Source organism: Anabrus simplex, chromosome 1 (assembly GCF_040414725.1).
Source record: "Anabrus simplex isolate iqAnaSimp1 chromosome 1, ASM4041472v1, whole genome shotgun sequence".
NCBI lineage: Eukaryota > Metazoa > Arthropoda > Insecta > Orthoptera > Tettigoniidae > Anabrus > Anabrus simplex.
This window is the reverse complement of record NC_090265.1, coordinates 787,913,284-787,935,901: the sequence shown is the minus strand read 5'-3', so window position 1 is coordinate 787,935,901 and position 22,618 is coordinate 787,913,284. Positions and strand designations below refer to the sequence as shown.

Genomic DNA, 22,618 nt, shown 5'->3' with positions numbered 1-22,618 from the left:
GCTAGTAATGATGGACAAAGATATTGAAAATTCACAGACATAGCACTTCTAGCCCTGGACCTAAGGAATGGAACAAAAGACGGCACGATGAAGCGGAATGCCACAGAAGAGAGTCGTGTCTACAGCAAAACAGTCACCGTGGTTACATATCAATACTTCTCTCGTAACAATGGTATTTATTAATTTACCGCTAATTTTACTGTTGATTTGGGTACAAGCAATTATTATCCTCCATTTAGGACAAATATTACAATGAAATTTCATGGATACGATTCGATCACGTAACCATAATATTAATTTGCGTATGATCTGCAATATTGTAGCCGTACATTTCGGTTTACTTGTTTAGTTCTTCATCCGGGGTGAACCGTCTTGTTGTTTTTTATACATTCCGTACAGTTTGCCGACGTTTTGAACTCATTGTATTGCTCTTTGTCAAGGTGACTGACAATACTCCTACTCCATCAGAGGCAATCAGTCTTCCAGGCAGCTGTACACTGCAATGTGTTCGAAACGTTGGCAAACTGTACGTAAAGGTAGAGAAAGCAGCAACAACACAGTTCAACCTTGAAGAAGAACTGAATAACTCAACCGTAGGAACTTCACATCTAAGATTTCAATTTACTTCCTGATTGTTCTCGTTATTTGCATACAAGTCTACAGACCTGGATCTGAAATTTAATTAATATTAATTTAGTTCATATATTTGGAATTATGTTCAGAAAGGATTTGAATTTGCCAACTACTTCCAGTGATATTTATTTATTTTATATGCCTGTAAAAGATTTGTGCTTCAATTGAAACAAGCATTACGTAGTTAATATTATAATAATACAAATGGGAAAAGTAACACAAACATAATAATTGGCTTTACGTCCCACTAACTACTTTTACGGTTGTCGGAGACGCCGAGGTGCCGGAATGTAGTCCCACAGGATTTCCTTTACGTGCCTGTAAATCTACCGACACGAGGCTGACGCATTTGAGCACCTTCGGGGCGTCGACCTAGAAAGATCTTTTGCTCTTACTTGCACCATATGTTACGAACCTGCGTGTATTTGGAGATTGCGGAAGTGTAAAGTGTTGAATGTGATGAAAAGAACGTTAAGGACGACACAAACACCCAGTCCCCAGGCCAGGTATATTAATCATTTACAATTAAAACCCCCTGACGCGGCCGGGAATCGAGCCCGGGGCCGCCGGGTAACAGGCGGACGCGTTGCCCTCTACACCGCGGGACCGGACGAGCGAGGATCGAACCAGCCAAGTTGGGGTCAGAAGGCCAATGCCTCAACCGTCTGAGCCACTCAGCCCGGCCAACACATTAAGAATAGATTTAAAGAAATTGGCATACACAGATCAGGATGAGATTTTACGAGTACTTTGGATTGACAATTATTGAATATTACTTCTGTAAGTTATACAGTAGTCCGCCTCTGTGGTGTAGTGGTTAGTGTGATTAGCTGCCACCCCCGGAGGCCCGGGTTCGATTCCCGGCTCTGCCACGAAATTTGAAAAGTGGTCCGAGGGCTGGAACGGGGTCCACTCAGCCTCGGGAGGTCAACTGAGTAGAGGTGGCTTTGATTCCCAACTCAGCCATCCTGGAAATGGTTTTCTGTGGTTTCCCACTTCTTCTCCAGGCAAATACCGGGATGGTACCTAACTTAAGGCCACGGCCGCTTCCTTCTCTCTTCCTTGTCTATCCCTCCCCTAAGGCCCCTGTTCAACATAGCAGGTGAGGACGGCTGGGTGAGGTAGTGGTCATTCTCCCCAGTTGTATCCCCCGACCCAACGTCTCACGCTCCAGGACACTGCCCTTGAGGCGGTAGAGGTAGGGTCCCTCGCTGAGTCCGGGGGAAAAACCAACCCTGGAGGGTAAACAGATTAAGAAAGAAAGAAGAAAATTATACAGTATATACGTACAAATATGTGTATGTGTGCAGACACGGAGGTTTAAAGACAGATAAGCTGCATAATTAATTATTTAAATCATGTATCAATGATGTTGAAATTTATTGTGATGGCTCTGAATGAGTTTAGGGGCTGCCTGGCCGAGGCGGAAGGTCGTGGGTTCGAATTCCCGTCAGGAAGTCATAAAATTTAAGAAACGAGATTTTCACTTACGGAGGTTCACATGGTCATTAGGTTCACTCAGCCTACACCATAAATGAGTAACAGGTTAATTCTTGGGGCAAAGGCGGCCGGGAGTAGAGCTAACCACTTTACCCCTCCAAGGGCCTTCGTGGCCTGTACGGAGATGGCCTTGCTTTTCTGAAGGAGTTTGCATAGTTAATTCTATTTTTTTAAACTATGTTGCTTGTAAAGAACATTTATGTATATTTGCTGGGATTATTTAGTAGGCAAATTTTGAAATCTGACAGGGACACTTAAAAAATCTAAGTCATGGTTCTTAACTAGGATATTAAAAGCAGAGCATATTCTAACTAATGGGTGATTTTTGGAGTTAATACATAAGAAAATGGATTGTAAAATTATTTTCGGCTACGTAAGTTTGATTTATTTACATTAAAATGAGTACTGGTAAGGAAATCACCACATTCTACAGTGCCATTTATGATTTTAGGTAGAAACAATTGTTGATATATTTATCGGCGCGTGTCTAATGGTAGGGTATATACTTTAATTCTTCTAATAATTGAGAATCAGAAATTCTCAGCTTATATGCGACTGGCGGTGTTTTTGTAATATATAAACCTTCAGAATTTCTTTTGAACTATTCAATTTTATTTATATATGATTTATATTATGGCATCCAAATGACAGAAGCATATTCTACTTTCGACCTCGCGAAATAATTACTGAAAACACAGAGAGTTAAGATTGATTCTTTCACGGCCCATACGTGATATAGGCTTTTGGGCTTATGCTGCGTCAAGAAAACAAGGTGCAACTCTTTACGTTTCACAGAGAACTTTGCGTCCGCCTCTGTGGTGTAGTGGTTAATGTGATTAGCTGCCACCCCCGGAGGCCCGGGTTCGATTCGCGGCTCTGCCACGAAATTTGAATAGTGGTACGATGGCTGGAACGGGGTCCACTCAGCCTCGGGTGGTCAAATGAGTAGAGGTGGGTTCGATTCCCACCTCAGCCAATCTGGAAGTGGTTTTCCATGATTTCCCACTTCTCCTCCGGGCAAATGCCGGAATGGTGCCTAACTTAAGGCCACGGCCGCTTCCTTCCCTCTTCCTTATTTATCGCTTCCAATCTTCCCATACCCCACCAAGGCAGGTGAGGCCGCCTGGGCGAGGCACTGGTCATTCTCCCCAGTTGTATCCCCTGACCCAATGTCTCGCGCTCCAGGACACTGCCCTTGAGGCGGTAGAGGTGGGATTCCTCGCTGAGTGCGAGGGAAAAGCCAACCCTGGAGGGTAAACAGATTAAGAAGAAGAAGAAGAAGAAAAAAGGAAGAAGCAGAAGAAGAAGAAGAAGAAGAAGAAGAAGAAGAAGAAGAGAACATTGCTCCGCGTGTTGTGAAGAAAATCTCGACTGTTTGCGAGGAAGACATCTACAAAAATGAGCGTTCGAATTTAAGAATGCAGAGGCGCCAGCATACAGCGAGTCACCTGGTGATGAATGAGCGTACAGCTACCAACGGTAAAGCATTCTTAATTTCAAACTTTCATTATTGCAGAATTCTTCCACGTGAACAGTTGAGATTTTCTTCTGAAGACGCGGAGCCAAGTTCTCTGCGAAACGTAAAGCGTTTGTTTCCTTGACACGGCATAAACCCAAAAACCCATATCACGTCAACAGAGACAGTCTTAATGTTATTTACTTTCCATTTCGGACAACAAACCCCAATATCTTAAATGTTTATTGAATGTTTGTTGAGCGATAGGTTAATGAAATAAAACATGGTAATGCAGTAGGTGAGAAGTATAGTTTTTACAGGAGTTACCAAGGATGTTGTTTACGAATACGACTTACCAAGCCTGCAGCCGGGTCTGACAGCGGGGAAGCCTCTCACGAAGTCCTGACAGCGTAGCCCGAACAGGCTGTAGAAGTAGTCGTCTGCTGGGATTTCGATCTCCAGACAGTAGGGGTTCTTGAGGTGAGGTGGACGTCCACAGCACTCCTCGGGCTCGTTCCTGTTGAGAGGGTCTGAAACAACAAGAGGCCACGTCATATAAGGTGAGAGACTCACATCCTGTTGAGGGGTGTCTGAAACTACAGTCTGTAAGATAGCACGTCACATGGGACTAAAGACTCACATTCTGTTACGCGGGTTCGGAAAAAACCCACCAACAGTCTAAGGACCCTATTACACTAGGACACTGGTTGACGCGGGCATTGGAGCTTATTATATTAGGGATACTGGTATCCGGCTGGTGGATGAGCCCGGCAACCGCTCGGGACACACGCCGGGCATTGCATCAAATGTAGCCTATCAAACTAGGACACTGGTGGCGCCGCCTGGTTGTAGCCCATTCACCCCTCCATACCTGCTTTTTCCTCAATCAGTTCCACTCAAGCCTCTCTCTTATCAATATTGTGCTCATGATGGCTGAGAGAAACGTTATGGAGAAGAGTAGTGCTGGGAATAAGATGGAAGAGTTTGCTAATTTAATGGATAAGCATGTGAATACGGAGCACTTAATAGGCCAAGTTGAAAAATACCCAGTAACCTGGAACAACGCAACCGACGAGTACAGTGATAGAAATGCCAAAATAAATGCGTACAATGAAATTATGGTATATTTATTATCTGATTTTGAGGACTAGGATGTTGCTGACAAGAACATCTTAGGAATATTAATTTCACAAATAGCATCCTGACTTGAGGGCAGCGAATTTCAATTCTGAATACATTTCTGGTGTATATATATGTTTCAATGGTGTTTCACTTAGAAATCAACAAAATTATGTTATAAGCAGAACTAGCAAAAGTAGGTCCTCACTTGTTGACGACATCTTTTGAAATGGATCTATACACGATTTCTGGTGGCGACATCAGTATCTAGTGAAGTTCTGCGTGGGAGGCACCTTCAGCGCCGCCACCAGTGTCGCCCCGGTGTCCTAGTATAATAGACAGCACGCTACATGGGACTAGGTACTCACATCCTGTTGAGCGGGTCTGAAACAACATCAACAGTCTATGCACTACCTCGACACTTGTGAACATTATGAAGTCTCAGATGCTTCCACTTAGGCTTACTTATGCTGGACCGCCAATTTCAAATTTACTATCACAGTTCCTTTGGTCAACGCTTGCAATCTTCCAACCGCGATGGTATTAGGGTTGGGAACTCTATCGAAACTTAAATGCGTTTTGACTCCTTCACCAGATAATCTCATTCGTCGAGGGATCTCATATCTCCTTCCTCCTTCCATCAATACTATTTTTTATCGTATGGTATTAACAAATGATCTTCAATTATATGTGAAATATATAAAACTACATATACTATACATATATTTAAATCGTTATAGTCGAATATCTAGGACACTCAGCCAGGACAAGGCGATGGGAGGAGCCCTCAGTAGGTCGTTCCAAGCGCCTTCAAACCGTCGACTTGGGCACTCCTGTATGATGTGCGTAACTGTTTGCTCTTGGGCTCCACAATTACATCTTGGAGAATACAGTACGTCCCGTATATAGAGCGACACCTTGCATCTCCCATGGCCTGCTCGTGCGTGCGGGGTTCAGTTAGCACCGTGTGACTCTTGGCAGTTGAGTTCTTGGGGGAGGTTGAGTGGGGGTTGCGACGTGAATACAACCTCCACGACGGTGCACAGGGGGCAACGGACTGCGACAGTAGGATGGCAGATAGTCCATACGGTCACAGAACTAATTCTAGTATCTATCACGGTAATTTTGAGGCGGACTGTAGTCGTAAAAGAACAATCTATAGGCCGACATGTTATAAAATTACGTCTCGGTAGGTCTTCAGTTTGTGCGAGCTAATTTTGGTATACACGGAACAGATTTTGATGGGATTTTCACCGATGTATCTCCCTGTGGATCGGAGAGGTAGAATAACATCCACGGTATCCCCTTCCTGCCGTAAGAGGTGAATAAAAGGGGTCCTCTAATTTGGGAGCGTGGGTTGGCGATGGCGGGGCCCTTAAGTGAGTCATGACATTGCTTCCACTTACTTGTTCCAGGCTCCTCACTTTCATCTATCCTATCCGACCTCCCTTGGTCAACACTTGTTCTTTTGCAACGCCGACGGTTTTAGAGCACTCAAGCCCTAGCGAGTCTTTCATTTTCACGCACTACTGGCCCTTGTCTTCCTTTGGCGGATACCTTCAATTTTCGAAGTGTCGAAACCCTTCAATTTTTTAATCTCTGATTACTGTTAATAGATCATGGTTGTGTAGTTTGTACTTCCTCTTAAAAACCATAATCGCTGGGCTAGTTGGCCTCTCAGTTAGGGGCTCACGGCTGTGAGCTTGTATCCGAGAGAGAGTGGGTTTGAACCCCACTGTCGGCAGCCCTGAAGATGGTATTCCGTGGTTTCCCGTTATGACACCAGGCCAATCCTCGGGATGTATCTTAATTAAGGCCATGGCCAATTCCTCCCCACTCCTAGTCCTTTCCTATCCCATCGTCGCCATAAGACATATCTGCGCCGGTGTGATAGAAAGCAAGTCGTAATTAAAAGAAATAATCAACACCACCCCCATACCGGGATTATAAGAACAATGTAGCGCGTTAAGGACTGAATATTATTCCTCCGAGGTACATCCAATTGAACTCGGGTGGTGTTAGGTAAATTTAATCCCCACAATAAACTTTATCTTGTAGGTTGGTAACTGTATAAAATAAGTGCATTGTTGTAGTACAAGATCTCGAAAAGTTTGGTTCACACTTGTTTTAGGCGGCTTACATCACATTCAGTTCTTCGACTTAGAATTAGGTAACGAGCATAGAAGTAATTTATTACTATCAGTCCCCACTTGTAAAAGCCTGTCAGCCATGTCAGCAAGCATTTTCTTGGATCTCAGGCGGTAGCTTCTCTTAAATTAAAATGTTCTTTCTTTCTTAATCTCTTTACCCTCCAAGGCTGGTTTTTCCCTCGAACTCAGAGAAGGATCCCACCTCTACTGCTTCAAGGACAGTGTCCCGGAGGGCGAGAGGGTGAGCAGGGGCCTTGTGGCTTGGGAGGGGGGGCTAGGATGGGAAGATTTGAAGGGATAGACAAGAAAGAGGGAAGGAAGCGGCCGAGGCCTTAAGTTAGGTCACATCCTGGCATTAGCCTGGAGGAGAAGTAAGAAACCACAGAAACCCTGAGGAGGAAATAGAACCCACCTCTACTAAGTTGAACTCCCGAGGCTGAGTGGACACCGTTCCAGCCCTCACACCACTTTTCAAATTTCCTGGTAGAGCCGGGAAACGAACCCGGGCCTCCGGGGGTGGCAGCTAATCACGCTAACCACTACATCACAGAGGCGGACTAAATTATAATACCGTACGCTAAAGATATATTTACAATAACACGACATTGTACATTAATGATGGTGAATATTACGGCCCGCTTTCTTATGTAATTAGTAATTACATACCGTATTCCATTCCTTTACTTGTAGACAACTGAAAATGTCGGCGAATTGTGGTTTTTGAGATGGTTATACCTGTGTTTCATTTGCCTTTAAAAAAAAATCATTTTATTTTATTTTATTTGTTTTACGTCGCGCCGCCACACAGAGGTCTTATGACGACGACGGGCTAGGAAAGGGTTAGGAGTGGGGAAGGAATCGGCATCGCTCATACCTCAGCCATTTTCATATTGTCAAAGCCGAAGATGAAACTGAGACAGATCAATGATAGTAGAAAAATTGCTCTAGCCTATAGCAGAAGACATAGTGCATTGTAAACACTAGGTCCCGCCAGCAAAGGCACATTTCATCTCATATCTATACTTAATATAACAAATGGAGAGTGCGCAATTTGTGAGTTTGTTTATATCTGGAGCATAATCTCAGAAACTGCTGGACCGATTCTAAAAAATCCTTCGCTAATAGAAAGATACATTATCCCTGAGTGCTATAGGCTATATTTTTTTCTAAACAATTCGAGGGGGGAGGGGCGACGGGGGGAGATACAAAATAATAGGCTAATATAGGCGAAATATCGAATTTGTCGTACAAGGACGAGACAAAGCTCATTTTAAGCCCCTTGACGCAAAGAAGACAACTCCGTAAGCCCTATGGGTCAGAAAACCATGCTTTAAGGACCTAAAACCAACCGTTATGGAGATATTAGCATTACAGTACCCCAGCTCTAGGAATCGGATAAAGAAATGTACTGCTGTAACCGTGGCAACGTAAGCTCCAGGATTTTACAGCAGCGAGATTATGCATATAGCCGCCTCTGTGGTGTAGTGGTTAGCGTGATTAGCTGCCACCCCCGGAGGTCCGGGTTCGATTCCCGGCTCTGCCACGAAATTTGAAAAGTGGTACGAGGGCTGGAACGGGTTCCACTCAGCCTCGGGAGGTCAACTGAGTAGAGGCGGGTTCGATTCCCACCTCAGCCATCCTCGAAGTGGTTTTCCGTGGTTTCCCACTTCACCTCCAGACAAATGCCGGGATGGTACCTATCTTAAGGCCACGGCCGCTTCCTTCCTTCATCCTTGCCTATCCCTTCCAATCTTCCCACCCCCTACTAGGCCCCTGTTCACTATAGCAGGTGAGGCCGCCTGGGCGAGGTACTGGTCATACTCCCCAGTTGTATCCCCGACCAAGAGTCTGAAGCTCCAGGACACTGCCCTTGAGGCGGTAGAGGTGGGATCCCTCGCTCAGTCCGAGGGAAAAGCCGAACCTGGAGGGTAAACAGATGATGATGATGATGATGATGATGAGATTATGCATATACGTTTGCGCATAGCTGCCAACCAAAATCGGTACACATAATTCCTGAGCATATCTACAGTATATCTCAAAAACTGAACATTCTACAGATGTGAAAATTGGTATTTTCAATATTTTACAAATAATAAAAAAAACAGGTATTGTTTGTTTTCGAAGAAACCACTTAACGTGGCGCTAAAAGGGACTGAAAAGCGGGTTGAATTATTTTTATTAGGATACTGTTATCTCAAAAACTGAAGGTGTTACAGACGTAAAAAATTGGTATTTGGAGTCTCCTTTAAAACTAAGAAGGGGCTGCGTGGCCGAGGCGGTAAAGGCGTGATCGGTTCGCCCGGAAGGACGTGGTTTCGAATCCCCGTCAGGAAGTCGTAAAATTTAAGAAACGAGATATCCACTTCCGGAGGTGCATATGGTCCTGAGGTTCACTCAGCCTACATCAAAAATGAGTACCAGGTTAATTCCTGGGGGCAAAGGCGGCCGGGCGTAGAGCTAACCACTCTACCCCATCACGTGCCGAGGTTAACAATGGTGGAAGCCTTTACCTTCCACTCCTCCAAGGGCCTTCATGGCCTGTACGGAGGTGACTTTGCTTTGCTTTTTTTTAAAAAAGAAAGAAATTATTATTATTTTGTTTTCGGAAAATCCACCTAAGGGAGATGATGTTACAGACGTGAAAATGGGTATTTGGAATTTTCTTTAAAAATAAAAATAAAACACGCATTTGGGAGGGGAGGGGATCAACTTGGCGGAGGGGTGTGAGAAATAGGAGTTTAATTCTTTCCATGAGGATGCAGATATCTCGAAAACTGAAGATGTTACAGTCGTGATAATTGGTATTTTGAAGCTCCTTTATAAATAAACACATTTTTGTTTTCGGAAAATCCACTTGGTTGGGGGTGGAGGAAGGGCTGATAAAGGGGTTGAATTCATTTTATGGGGATACTTATATCTCAAAACCTGAAGATGTTGCAGGTGTTGAAAAAGGTATTTGGAAACTAAGTGTTTCGGTGAGATTTTATACTTTAGTGATTTTCAGATAATGTCTTAGTACAATTCCGAGGAACGATTACTTGTATCATATTACGAAATGCACGTGAGAGGAATCGCGGGTAATTCTAGTATAATATACTCCAGTCGTTAACGTTGGCTTTAAAACTCCTTTACAATTGGGATTTCTAACCCTTTCTCTGTGAAATACAGTAGGTCCGAGTGCGTCAACAGCATTCAGCAGCAGCAGTCCAGGATGGCTAGGTGCCTTTCATTGGTCAGAGTTCCTAACAAACTCCATACCGTCTTGGAACGAAATTCAGGTTACTGAAGCTCTTTATCTGTTTGCAAAATCATTAGTGGTGAACAAGAAGAGCCCCTGGAAGATATTTAACCCAGCTAATTTTATCTTTTAAAATATACACCGGTGACTTCCTGCGATGTTGAACGGTACTTCCCAGCCTACAAGAGAATTTTTTCGGATCAGCGCCAAAACACCACACTGGAAAATATAGAGAAGTAGTTGGTCAACACACCGCGCATCACGATAAATAAAAGATACCGTACTACTTGTGTTACTTAATAAGGGTTTAAAGACATATTCTCTATTAACTTTATTTAGTAACATTTATATGTATTATTTTCAGGGTACGAGGGCAACAGAAAATTGGCTACAACAGTACCCTATGTAAGATAATAAAGTTGGATTCAAAAGGAAACATTTGGGCAAATATTCGTTTATAGGGAGAAGAGTTAGGGATTAGAATAATTTATCAAGAGACATGTTTGTTACATTTCTAACTTCTTTGAAATCATTTAAGAGCAGATTTGGTAAAGCACTGTTAGGTAATCTGCCATCTGGGCGACTGCCCTAAATGCAGATTGATTGCAATGATGAGAAGAGGGCTAAGTTAGGGGTGAACTCGATGAAAGAAGCTGTACGCATGAATCGGCTTCCGTAGTGGCTTCATGTGGGGAGGATGATGGACTCGCCCATGGAGGGTAAGATAAGTAGAGGGTGATGATTAATAGACCAAGTTCTTAATGATTTGAAGATATGATCTGTGGAATTAAAGGACGATTCCTTTTCTGTTTTCCTCCATTTCATGGCCCTTCCATTACTTTAGCAGATACCGTCAATTACTCCTATGTTCAGTAATTAAAAAGCTGATCATTTTCCTGAAGGGAACACGTACTTTCTCCGAAGTAGAGTTAGAATGTGTCTTTAATTGAGGCAAGCTGTTGTTTTTCGAGCAGGAAACATTCACTATCGAGCATTAATTGCTTTATTGCAGCTTGAGTTACGATGCAATAAAGATCTCCAGATCACGTGCGGTTGGACCAACACGATCGGCCGGTCAAGGTAACCGATCCTGAGTTACCGACCCTAATCTGCTTGTCATATTCGTATCCTGGTCTATCCCTACCGTTCCCATAGCCTGCATTTCCCTCAAAAATCCAACTGAACAAGTTCTAGGGGTCTTAAGACGTGTCTCGTCATTCTATCTCTTCTTCGCGTCTAATTTAATTCAGTAAATCTACTTTCACCAATTCTATTCTTTATCTCTTCATTTGTGATTCGATCTACCCATCTCACCTTCAGCATTCTTGTTTAACATCACATTTCGAAAGCTTTCATTCTCTTTCTTTCTGAGCTAGTTATCGTCCATCTTTCACTTTCACACACTGCCATGCTCCAGACGAAAGTCATCAGAAACATCTTTCTAAAATTTTATATCAATGCTCGAAGTGAGAAAATTTCTTTTCTTCAGGAAGGCCTACTTTTCTTGTGTTAGTCTGCATTTAATGTCGTCCTTACTTCTGCCATCGTTACTTATTTTACTACCCAAGTAACAATATTCATCTACTTCCTTTAAGACTTCAATTCCTAATCTAATATTTCCTGCATCACCTAACGTCGTTCGACTGCACTCATTACTTGTTTTGGACTTATTTATTTTCATCTTTTACCCCTTCCCTAAGACTCTCTCCATACTGCTCAGCAATTTTTCCAGACCTTCTGCAGTTTCAGATAATATGGCAATATCATCGTCAAATCTCAGAGTTTTGATTTTCTCTCCTTCCATTATGATTCCCTTCCAAAATTCCTCTTTGATTTCCTTTACTGCCTGTTCTATACACACATTGAAAAGGAGGGACAAAGTGCAACCTTGACTCACTCCTTTCTGGATTGCTGCCTCTTTTTCAAAGCCCTCGATTCTTACCATTGCAATAATTGAAATTATTAGGGGTCCTCCTATTCAATACAAAGACATTTATTAATGTGAACTGATCACATGTCGTTCACATGAGGTACGAGTTAAGTGCTGAAATTAGTTCACATGAGGTACGAGTTAAGTGCTGAAATTAGTTCACATGAGGTACGAGTTAAGTGCCGAAATTAGTTCACATGAGGTACGAGTTAAGTGCCGAAATTAGTTCACATGAGGTACGAGTTAAGTGCCGAAATTAGTACCTCATGTGAACGACATGTGATCAATTCACATTAATAAATATCTTTGTATTGAATAGCGGGACCCCTAGTAATTTCAATTATTGTAATCCCACTTTAATACGGATCATGAAATTTCTAAATATCAACTTATTACTGCAGACTGATTTGTATACAGATTATAAATTATTCTTCGTTCTCGGTATCTGATCCCGATCACCCTCAGAATATCAAATAGTTTGGTCCAATCAACATTATCGAATGCTTTTTCTGGATCTACGAACGCCATGTACGTGGGATTGCCTTCTTAATTCGATCTTCTAAGGTCTGACGTAAAGTCACGTTTGCTTTACATACTCCTACATTTCTTCTGAAGCCAAACTAAATTTCTGCCAACTCAGTTTCAATTTGTCTTTCCATTCTTCTGTAAATAATACGTGTCAAAATTTTTTAGGTGTGAGATACTAAATTGATGGTTTTCACACTTGTCAGTACCGGCTTTCTTGGGAATAGGTATACCAGACCTTGAGTCACTGAGAATTACCAGAAAAACTCGGAAACTGTAATTAAGTACATCTCTCATACGCACTTTCGGTTCTAAATATCCTGTGATATACTCAAAGTGTAACTGTTCTATTTTAAAATAATCAAACAAATTAATGACCGTGCGAGTTTGCTGTGGGCTTGGGTCACATAGCTGCCAGCTTGCAGCTAGAGGGTTCGAATATCATTGTCGGCAGCCCTGAGGATGGTTTCCCATGGTTTTTCATTTTCACACCTGGCAAATGCTGAGGATGTTGCTTCCTCCGCAGTCCTAGCCCATGTTAAAAATGAATGGCGAACTCTGTGTAAATTAACTGAGGGGGACTCCCCTGTGCTTGCGCTGTCGCGGGCTCTCGTTATCATAATATATGTTGATATTCTTGTGTCGGAGAATAATTATTATATGAGTGAGTTCAGTTAAACCGCGGGTCATGGCAAGTACAATTACAGAGCTTCATCTGCTACCCACTGATCTGAGACAAGCACGTGCGGCTAGCTAGGTACAACCTGAGTATAAAGAAGCCATTCGTAACTTCTTCCCCTTCCTGGACTTGTCCCTAATTATCCGCGGTCGGCACTGATGTGGACTATTTTTTTGTTAGTTTTCAAACGAAAGTATCCACCGTTTGATAATGTCCATGCATGGAAGTGTTCGCTTCGATTTTTAAGAAAAGGTCCAGAAATAAAAAGACTATTTTTAAAAGCAAATCAAATGAGAGCAAAGCAAAGCCATCTCCGTACAGTCCATGAAGGCTCTTGGAGGGGCGGAAGGTAAAGTCTTCCACTATCCCTGGCCTCGGCACTTGGTGAGGTATGTACACCTCCGGAAGTGAAAATCTCGTTTCCTGACGGAGAATCGAACGCACGTCCTGCCGGGTTTACCGAGCACGCCTTTACCGCCTCGGCCAGGCAGCTCCTTTCATTGTTAAAAGGTCAGTTTAACTGCAAAATACCCATAAGTCAAGGTTTGATTAGACAATGTTCAACATGGGGGAAAGGCAAATACAGGAAAAATATAGAAACATTATAAGGCATTTAATAAACTTTAACGTATTCACGTTGAAGTGCTAATTTTTGTAACTTTTCATGGGCGTCATACTCTTGAGGTCACTGTGAAGATAATAGATAACGTGGGATGTTGTTTTTATCTTTGTAACTTTGGTCATTTTGGACTTTAGGTGTCTTTCACCTTGTTGTAAACCCGGTCATCTTAGGTGTTAATGTAAGGAAAGATCTTCATTGGGGTAATCACATAAACGGGTTTGCAAATAAATGGTATAGATCTCTGCACATGATTGTGAGAATATTTAGGGGTTGTAAAGGAGAGGGCATGTAAGTCTCTGGCAAGGCCCCAAGTAGAGTACGGTTCCAGAGCAAGAGACACCAGGATTACTTGATTCGAGTACTAGAAGAGATTCAAAGAAAAGCAGCTCGATTTGTTCTGGGTAATTTCCGACAAAAGAACAGCGTTACAAAAATGTTGTAAAATTTAGGCTCGGAAGACTTGGGAGTAAGGAGGCGAGCTGCTCGCGTAAGTGGTATGTTCGTAGCTGTCAGTGGAGAGATGGCGCGGAATGTCATTAGTAGACGAATACGTTTGATTAGTGTCTATACTGTAAAAGTAGGAGAGAGAGAGAGAGAGAGAGAGAGAGAGAGAGAGAGAGAGAGAGAGAGAGAGAGAAGTAAGGGGTTGGAATACCTTATCAAGAGAAATGTTCGAAAAATTTCTAAGTTCTTTGAAAACGTTTAAGAATAAGTTAGGTAAACAACAGATAGGGAATCTGCCACCTGGACGACAGTACTAAATGCAGATCAGTAGTGATTGATTGATATTGACTGACTGTGTGATTGATTTGCAATTATATGTTGAAAAATCGGCTATCTCCAAGATCAAATTGTCAGTATTTCCAATAATTACATTCATTCAAAAAATGCTGTTACGTTCTCCCATTTTGTTAACACTTGTTTACAAAGACATAACAAACCTATTTGTCGAGATTGTGTAAGATTTTAGTCTCTCTTAAATACCTTGACCATTTGGAGACGGACGCTTTTGTAACTAGGCGAAGACTATCTGGAACAATCATTCGTTGGGACTGGATTAATTTTCCAATGATGGTTTTGCAACTACTTTGAAATCGCTTAAGAAATGAGTAGGTAGGGAATCTGCCACCTGGTGATTGATTGACGTGTACACACCCAGACCTCGAAGCACAGCTATAAATGACGACCCAGTTGGGAACTGAACTAGAGGTCTTTTAAACAGCGATTGAATTTTTTAAGGTTTGTGTGTAAATTCTGTAATTAGATGAGGAGGAAAACCAAGGAAACGCCCTGACAAAGTTCTGAATTTTGCAATGGTTATGAAGAACACTTCTCTCCCCGAATGCGCTACACCTGCCGAGATGTGGGGCACGCGAATTGCATCAGATGCAATATTTCATAACTTCCCAAACAAGGCTGTAGTCCTGAGTTACACGGTGACCCACTTGTATAGTATGTGCTGCCACCTGGAATAAGAAAATCTCACCAAGTTATTTACGACACAAGGGCCGGGAGATAGTGGGTTCAAACCCCACTGTCGGCAGCCCTGAAGACAGTTCTCCGTGGTTTCCCATTTTCATACCAGGCAAATGCTGGGTTGTACCTTAATTAAGACCACAGCCGCTTCCTTCCCATTCCTAGACCTTTCCTATCCCATCGTCGCCATAAGACCTTTCTGTGTCGGTGCGACGTAAAGTAAATAATAATAATAATAATAATAATAATAATAATAATAATAATAATAATAATAATAATAATAATAATAATAATAATATTTACGTCCCACCTGCCACCTGCCACCTGGACGACAGTACTAAATGCAGATCAGTAGTGATTGATTGATATTGACTGACTGTGTGATTGATTTGCAATTATATGTTGAAAAATCGGCTATCTCCAAGATAGCGGTTTTCGGAGATGTCGAGGTGCCGGAATTTAGTCCAGCAGGAGTTATTTTACGTTCCAGCAAATCTACCGACACGAGGCTGACGTATTTGAGCACCTTCAAATGCCACCGGACAGAGACAGGATCGAACCGGCCAAGTTTTTGAGTCAGAAGGCCAGCGCCTCAATTGTCTGAGCCACTCAGCCCTGCATAACCAAAAGATTAAGAGCTTATTCGTAGTTGAAATTTTTAACATTCCTCAGGCAGCGTACAAGTTAAGACAGGGTTCTGATGTAAATTCGGATGTTATAATGAAACAGACGTAATCCGCCTATCTTTTTAGAACGAAAAGGTCGACGTAGCATTCCTGATTAACAGTTGGTAGAAGTTGACTTTTATTAACTCCTACCATGTATCAATCAGGATTCTTTTTATCTTAGTGGTGGTGCATAAAAATGTTGCCGATCCTCACCACATGATTGTAGAGTTAGTTCCCTGAAGATGATCACAATAATTTTAGACATACTCAGGATAGTTCTCCTCCCGATGATCACATAAATTTTAGACATTCTCAGGATAATCCTCCTCCCGAAGATCACAATCATTTTAGATATTCTCAGTACAGTTCTCCTCCCGATGATCACAATCATTTTAGACATTCTCAGGACAGTTCTCCTCCCGATGATCACAATCATTTTAGACATTCTCAGGACAGTTCTCCTCCCGATGATCACAATCATTTTAGACATTCTCAGGACAGTTCTCCTCCCGATGATCACAATCATTTTAGACATTCTCAGGACAGTTCTCCTCCCGATGATCACAATCATTTTAGATATTCTCAGGACAGTTCTCCTCCCGATGATCACAATCATTTTAGACATTCTCAGTACAGTTCTCCTCCCGATGATCACAATCATTTTAGACATTCTCAGTACAGTTCTCCTCCCGATGATCACAATCATTTTAGACATTCTCAGTACAGTTCTCCTCCCGATGATCACAATCATTTTAGACATTCTCAGGACAATTCTCCTCCCGATGATCACAATCATTTTAGACATTCTCAGGACAGTTCTCCTCCCGATGATCACAATCATTTTAGACATTCTCAGGACAATTCTCCTCCCGATGATCACAATCATTTTAGACATTCTCAGGACAGTTCTCCTCCCAATGATCACAATCATTTTAGACATTCTCATTACATTTCTCTGCCCGATGATCACAATTATTTTAGACATTCTCAGGACAATTCTCCACCCGGTGATCACAATCATTTTAGTCTTTCTCAGGACAATTCTCCTCGCGATCATCACAATCATTTTAGACATTCTCAGGACATTTCTCCTCCCGATGATCACAATCATTTTAGGCATTCTCAGGACAATTCTCCCCCCGATGATCACAATAATTTTAGACATTCTCAGGACACTTCTCCTCCCAATGATCAAAATCATTGTAGACATTCTCAGGACAATTCTCCACCCGGTGATCACAATCATTGTAGTCTTTCTCAGGACAATTCTCCTCGCGATCATCACAATCATTTTAGACATTCTCAGGACATTTCTCCTCCCGAAGATCACAATCATTTTAGATATTCTCAGTACAGTTCTCCTCCCGATGATCACAATCATTTTAGACATTCCCAGGACAGTTCTCCTCCCAATGATCAAAATCATTGTAGACATTCTCAGGACAATTCCTCCCGATGATCTCAATCATTTTAGACATTCTAGGGACAATTCTCTCCCCGATGATCACACTCATTTTAGACATTCTCAGGACAGTTCTCCTCCCGATGATCAGAATCATTGTAGACATTCTCAGGACAATTCCCCTTCCGATGATCACAATCATTTTAGACATTCTCAGGACAGTACTCCTTCCGGTGATCACACCAGGAGAGTGTCTACAAAACTTCACTCACCTTATTACTTGCCTTCGTGTTTGGTCATGTTAGGTATCGTGACAGTGGGAAGAACGTCTTTTTGTATTTTCTGATTGTTCGCAAAACCTCCTTTGTTATGATCCTCGTGGGAATATTCGGTAATCCCTCCTGCAGCATTAGGAGTTAGAGAACCACCTGCGTGTAAGGCCTTCTACTCTTACAGAAATTGCTGTTAATATTTTTGGAGCATTCCACCATCCCTTTTCAACCCAATTAGTGACTTCTTGATTCCAAACCATTCAGACCTGTTTCTTTAAAAGTAGGAACTCTATGAGGATGACAGTCTCTTTTGGCAATTTCCGACATTTTTGGACGTCCCCTATTTTTGGGACCTCTTTTTGGAAATTTCAAATTACTTAGTGTTCCTGTGGGAAGAAACACGAAACATTCAGGAGTGCATGGTCAAAGTGGACAGATCTCACGTTATTATTATTATTATTATTATTATTATTATTATTATTATTATTATTATTATTATTATTATTATTATTATTATTATTATTATTATTTTGCTTACTTCGAACATTCATACACGTAGTAGAAATATATTTTTGAAGACTTTCATCTGGAGCGTGGCATTTCATGGAAGAATGCTGAAGCATGAAGTGATACTGAATCGAACTAAAGAGAGGAGAAAGAAGCAAAGCAAAGCAAAGTCATCTCCGTACAGACCATGAAGGCCCTTGGAGGGGTGGAAGATAAAGGCTTGAACTATCCGTCACCTCGGCACTTGATGGGCCAGAGTGGTTAGCTCTACGCCCGGCCGCCTTTGCCCTCACGAATTAACCTGGTACTCATTTTTGGTGTAGGCTGAGTGAACTTCAGGGCCATGTGTACCTCCGGAAGTGGAAATCTCGTTTCTTAAATTTTACGACGTCCTTCCGGGCGGACCGAGCACGCCTTTACCGCCTCGGCCAGGCAGTCCCTGAGGAGAAAGAAGGGGCGGAAATTTTATCAGAAGAAGAGATGGAATCATACGATGCATCTTAAGACACTCAGAACTTGTTCCGCCTTGTGGATGGGGGCGGCAGAATAACACCCACGGTAATCCCTGCCTGTCGTAAGAGGCGACTGAAAGGGGAGCGTGGGTTGGTGACCACGGGGTTCTTAGCTGAGTCCTGGTATTACTTCCACTTACTTGTGGCGAGCTCCTCACTTTCATCTATCATATCCGACCACCCTTAGTCAACTCTTGTTCTTTACCGATCCGACGACATTAGAACACTCAAGGCCTAGAGAGTCTTTCATTTTCACGCCCTTCGCGGCCGTTATCTTTCTTTGGCCGATAGCATCATTTTTCGAAGTGTCGGATCCCTTCCGTTTTTTCTCTCTGATTAGTGCTATATGAAGGATATTTACGTTGATGTACTTCCTCTTAAAACAATAATCATCACTACCATCACTAATAGAACTTATTCAGTTAGTTTTTGAGGGAAGTGTAGGCCGTTAACTTCCTAGCTGACCGGGCGAGTTGGCCGTGCGGTTAAGGGCGCGCAGGTGTGTGCTTGTATCCGGGAGATAGTGCGTTCGAACCACTCTGTCGGCAGCCCTGAAGATGGTTTTCGGTGGTTTCCCTTTTTCACACCAGGCAAATTTTGGGGCTGTACATTAATTAACGCCACGGCCACTTCCTTCCCACTCTTAACCCTTTCCTAACCCATCGTCGCCATAAGACAGGTCTGTGTCGGTGTGACGTAAATCAAATTGTAAATAATAAAAAGCAAACAAACACAAAGTCTTGTCTGATATCGATTTTGACTTTTTTCTGGAAAACGCAGTGTACTCCAACTGTCTTTCGAATACGATTGCGTTTCAGGATGTATTATTATTATTATTATTATTATTATTATTATTATTAATATTGTTATTATTATAAATGTCTTTACTGGCGCAGTTAATGCATTGGGCGTTTTCTTACACTAAACCAATTAGTATACATTAGAGTCATAATTAATACTACCGTCATTAATACTAGATAAAACACAATTAAACCCAATGCAAATATATTATAACTGAAATAAAATTCCACCGGGCGAGTTGGCCGTGCGCGTAGAGGCGCGCGGCTGTGAGCTTGCATCCGGGAGATAGTAGGTTCGAATCCCACTATCGGCAGCCCTGAAAATGGTTTTCCGTGGTTTCCCATTTTCACACCAGGCGAATGCTGGGGCTGTACCTTAATTAAGGCCACGGCCGCTTTCCTTCCAACTCCTAGGCCTTTCCTATCCCATCGTCGCCATAAGACCTATCTGTGTCGGTGCGAAGTAAAGCAAGTAGCAAAAAAACATTCCACCCCGGTGAGACATACACACAACAGCATTAATAATAATAATAATAATAATAATAATAGTAATAATATTAACTAGTAATGACATAGTGTTAGCACTATCAATGAAAGACTATAAGACGATTATTATTATTATTATTATTATTATTATTATTATTATTATTATTATTATCATCGAATAGGTGTAGGTTGTCGAGACAATCCTTCATAGTCCAGCGATCACTTTGTTCTTAAGTCTGCTGTTCTATTCCAGTGAAATGACGAATTGCACGCCTTGCCCTTTGAGCTACGGTCAGCTTGTGGTCGGGTGTGGGTTCTCCAGTATCAATAAAATTACAGACTGCGTGCGGTTATGATAATGAGCAATACGCATGACCCCTGAGAGGAGCGCCATTGTTCTCCATTCAGTGCGGCTCGGGAATTGTGTAACAGTGATCTGGCCTAGCTCTTGTGCCTGTGCGGGGTGTGCCAACAGGCTCTTTGGATTACCAGTTATGACTCCAAAAATGCACGACTGTATGATTAGCACCTTGTTAGCTGGAGACGTTTCGTCATGTTGCCTTATTAATTCTAAAGTTTAGTTTTACATAAATATACCAGAGATTTGATTAGTATTTATTTCAAGATTTGGAATAATTTAGTAGATAAGAAATTAACTTGTTCTTTGTTCAAACCCGTGTAAGTTTGAGGTTATATGTGAGACTGCGGAAAACAAAATATTAAGTCATTGAAATCGCACCTTCTGCATGAATTTTAATTAATACCAGAGGACCCGTGCTGCTCCGCAGTATTCGTTATAAACAGGCCAGATAACTCATCTTGATATGCCTGTAGTAGTCATATTGTTTTTCCTGCCATCTTCGATGGTTTTATGACTTACTAAGAAGAGCATTATGGTATGCCGCATTTCGTAGTTAGAATTCATCCATTCTGACGTCATCATGCCGTCTGTTTCGTAAAAGTGTATCCACACATTCGCTTTGTTATCCTGTAGTTCTTGATGTAAAACGTGGTATTGTGTCGTAGAAGGCAATGTTATTTTTAATCACATTTCTTCTATATAGAACGGTTGTCTTGTGAGCTCATAGGTTAGTCTCGAAGGAGCGTTCAGTGCCAGGCTGAGAATTTTTTTAAAGATACACGGCCTTCACTATTTCTAGGTTATTCTTCGACAGGTGTTCCCAGATAATGTCTAAGACGCATGTCACGATGGGGTCTGTTTGTACGTAGACATTTTTCTCTCAGCAGCACGTAAGTTATTAGGAACGCTCTGCGATCTGTTGAATATATATTTGAAGTTGGACAAGGTTAGAGAATCAAAGGGTATCTAGCAGGGAATAGTATTCTTACGTGATGAGAGGAAGTGTTTATTCTCTGGCATGGCATGTAGTAATCAAACATGGTTGCATGCAATGACATTACTAAGGATAAAACTCACATACATTAGTCGCTTAGCAACAGAAGGTATTGCGGGTTAGGCTAAGCCTTCGCCTGCAATTATTGGAGTGATCTTTCAATGATTTGATTTCACGATTACTCAATGTTGGATGAACTTAGAGACCGATCAATGTCTCACGATTCATCGGCAATAATTTCGGAGATAACAAAACAAACATGAAGCAAATCGGTCCACTAAGACGGACTGACAGATTTGCCAAAGCTGTTCTTAGTAAACTCTTTTAAACGTGTTTGATGATGACAGAATAGCACGCTTGAGTTTAAAGACTGCAGGCCGTGATTGGAGAATGAGTGCGCGATCAGCATGAACTTGCTGTTCAAATCTGTCGAGCAAACACTGATTGCCAATCAACTGTGTCAAATTTTCATTGGCTGTTCTTCAATCGCGCATTACTGCTCAAAACTCGTGAAGTATGTAGATACTTGAGGGAAGGAGTGTTTACGACATGGTTTCTTTATCTCAAACTGTACTTCCGTTAATCCAAGGTTGGCGTGTCTGGCTACCAGCCGCCGGCCTCTGAAAGTGAATGCTCCATCTTTGTCCTTCCTGAGGTGGGTGATGTGTTCCCGGGCGTGGTCGATCAGAGACTTTCTCTCACCGGTGACGAAGGCAAACAGCTTTCCGTGAGTTGTTGTATCCAGCCGAGCGTATACTGAGGTCACATTCCAGGCCGTCGGAAATGCTGCTCACAAAGACTCTCTGGAACAAAGAGAGCTTTGGAAGATCGACAACACACACTTCTTCGACCTCCTCGTTTTTGATAGTGAGGAAATGCGTAAGTTAGGTTCAGTTTCTAAAGTCAAAGCTTGTAGCTGAACTGTCGCTCGCCGAAGTAGCAAAAGTCATTGTGCAAACTTGTAGGAGAGATAGAGACGACCGAAACAAACATGTTTTGTTAAATAAATAAAAGTCGGAGATTGATAACTGAGGTACTTTTTAGGAATGATACTATTATATTTCAATTTAATACGCCGGGAGCTTTCAACCATTATTTTCCTTTGCTCTTGTCAATACCTTCATTCTTCGAGGGCCGACCATCATCAAGCAAACAAGCATCATTCTTCGAAGGTTCGGACCTCTACCATTTTTCGTCTGATTAGTGGTAAGAGATGATGGTTCGCCAGTTGCCCTTCCTCTCGAAACAATAACCACCACCACAGTTTCATTGCAATTGTAATAAT

General features: G+C 42.1%; 1 protein-coding gene across 1 annotated transcript in view; it reads right to left on the bottom strand.

The window, feature by feature from the left end:
* The window catches only part of cysu (Curly Su), a 231,237-nt gene that overhangs the window by 35,918 nt on the left and 172,701 nt on the right, over positions 1-22,618 (bottom strand). Inside the window, exon 8 of the mRNA XM_068227559.1 lies at positions 3,946-4,119. Within this exon, the coding sequence (XP_068083660.1) occupies positions 3,946-4,119 (174 nt within the window). The remainder of the gene's footprint in view (positions 1-3,945; positions 4,120-22,618) is intronic.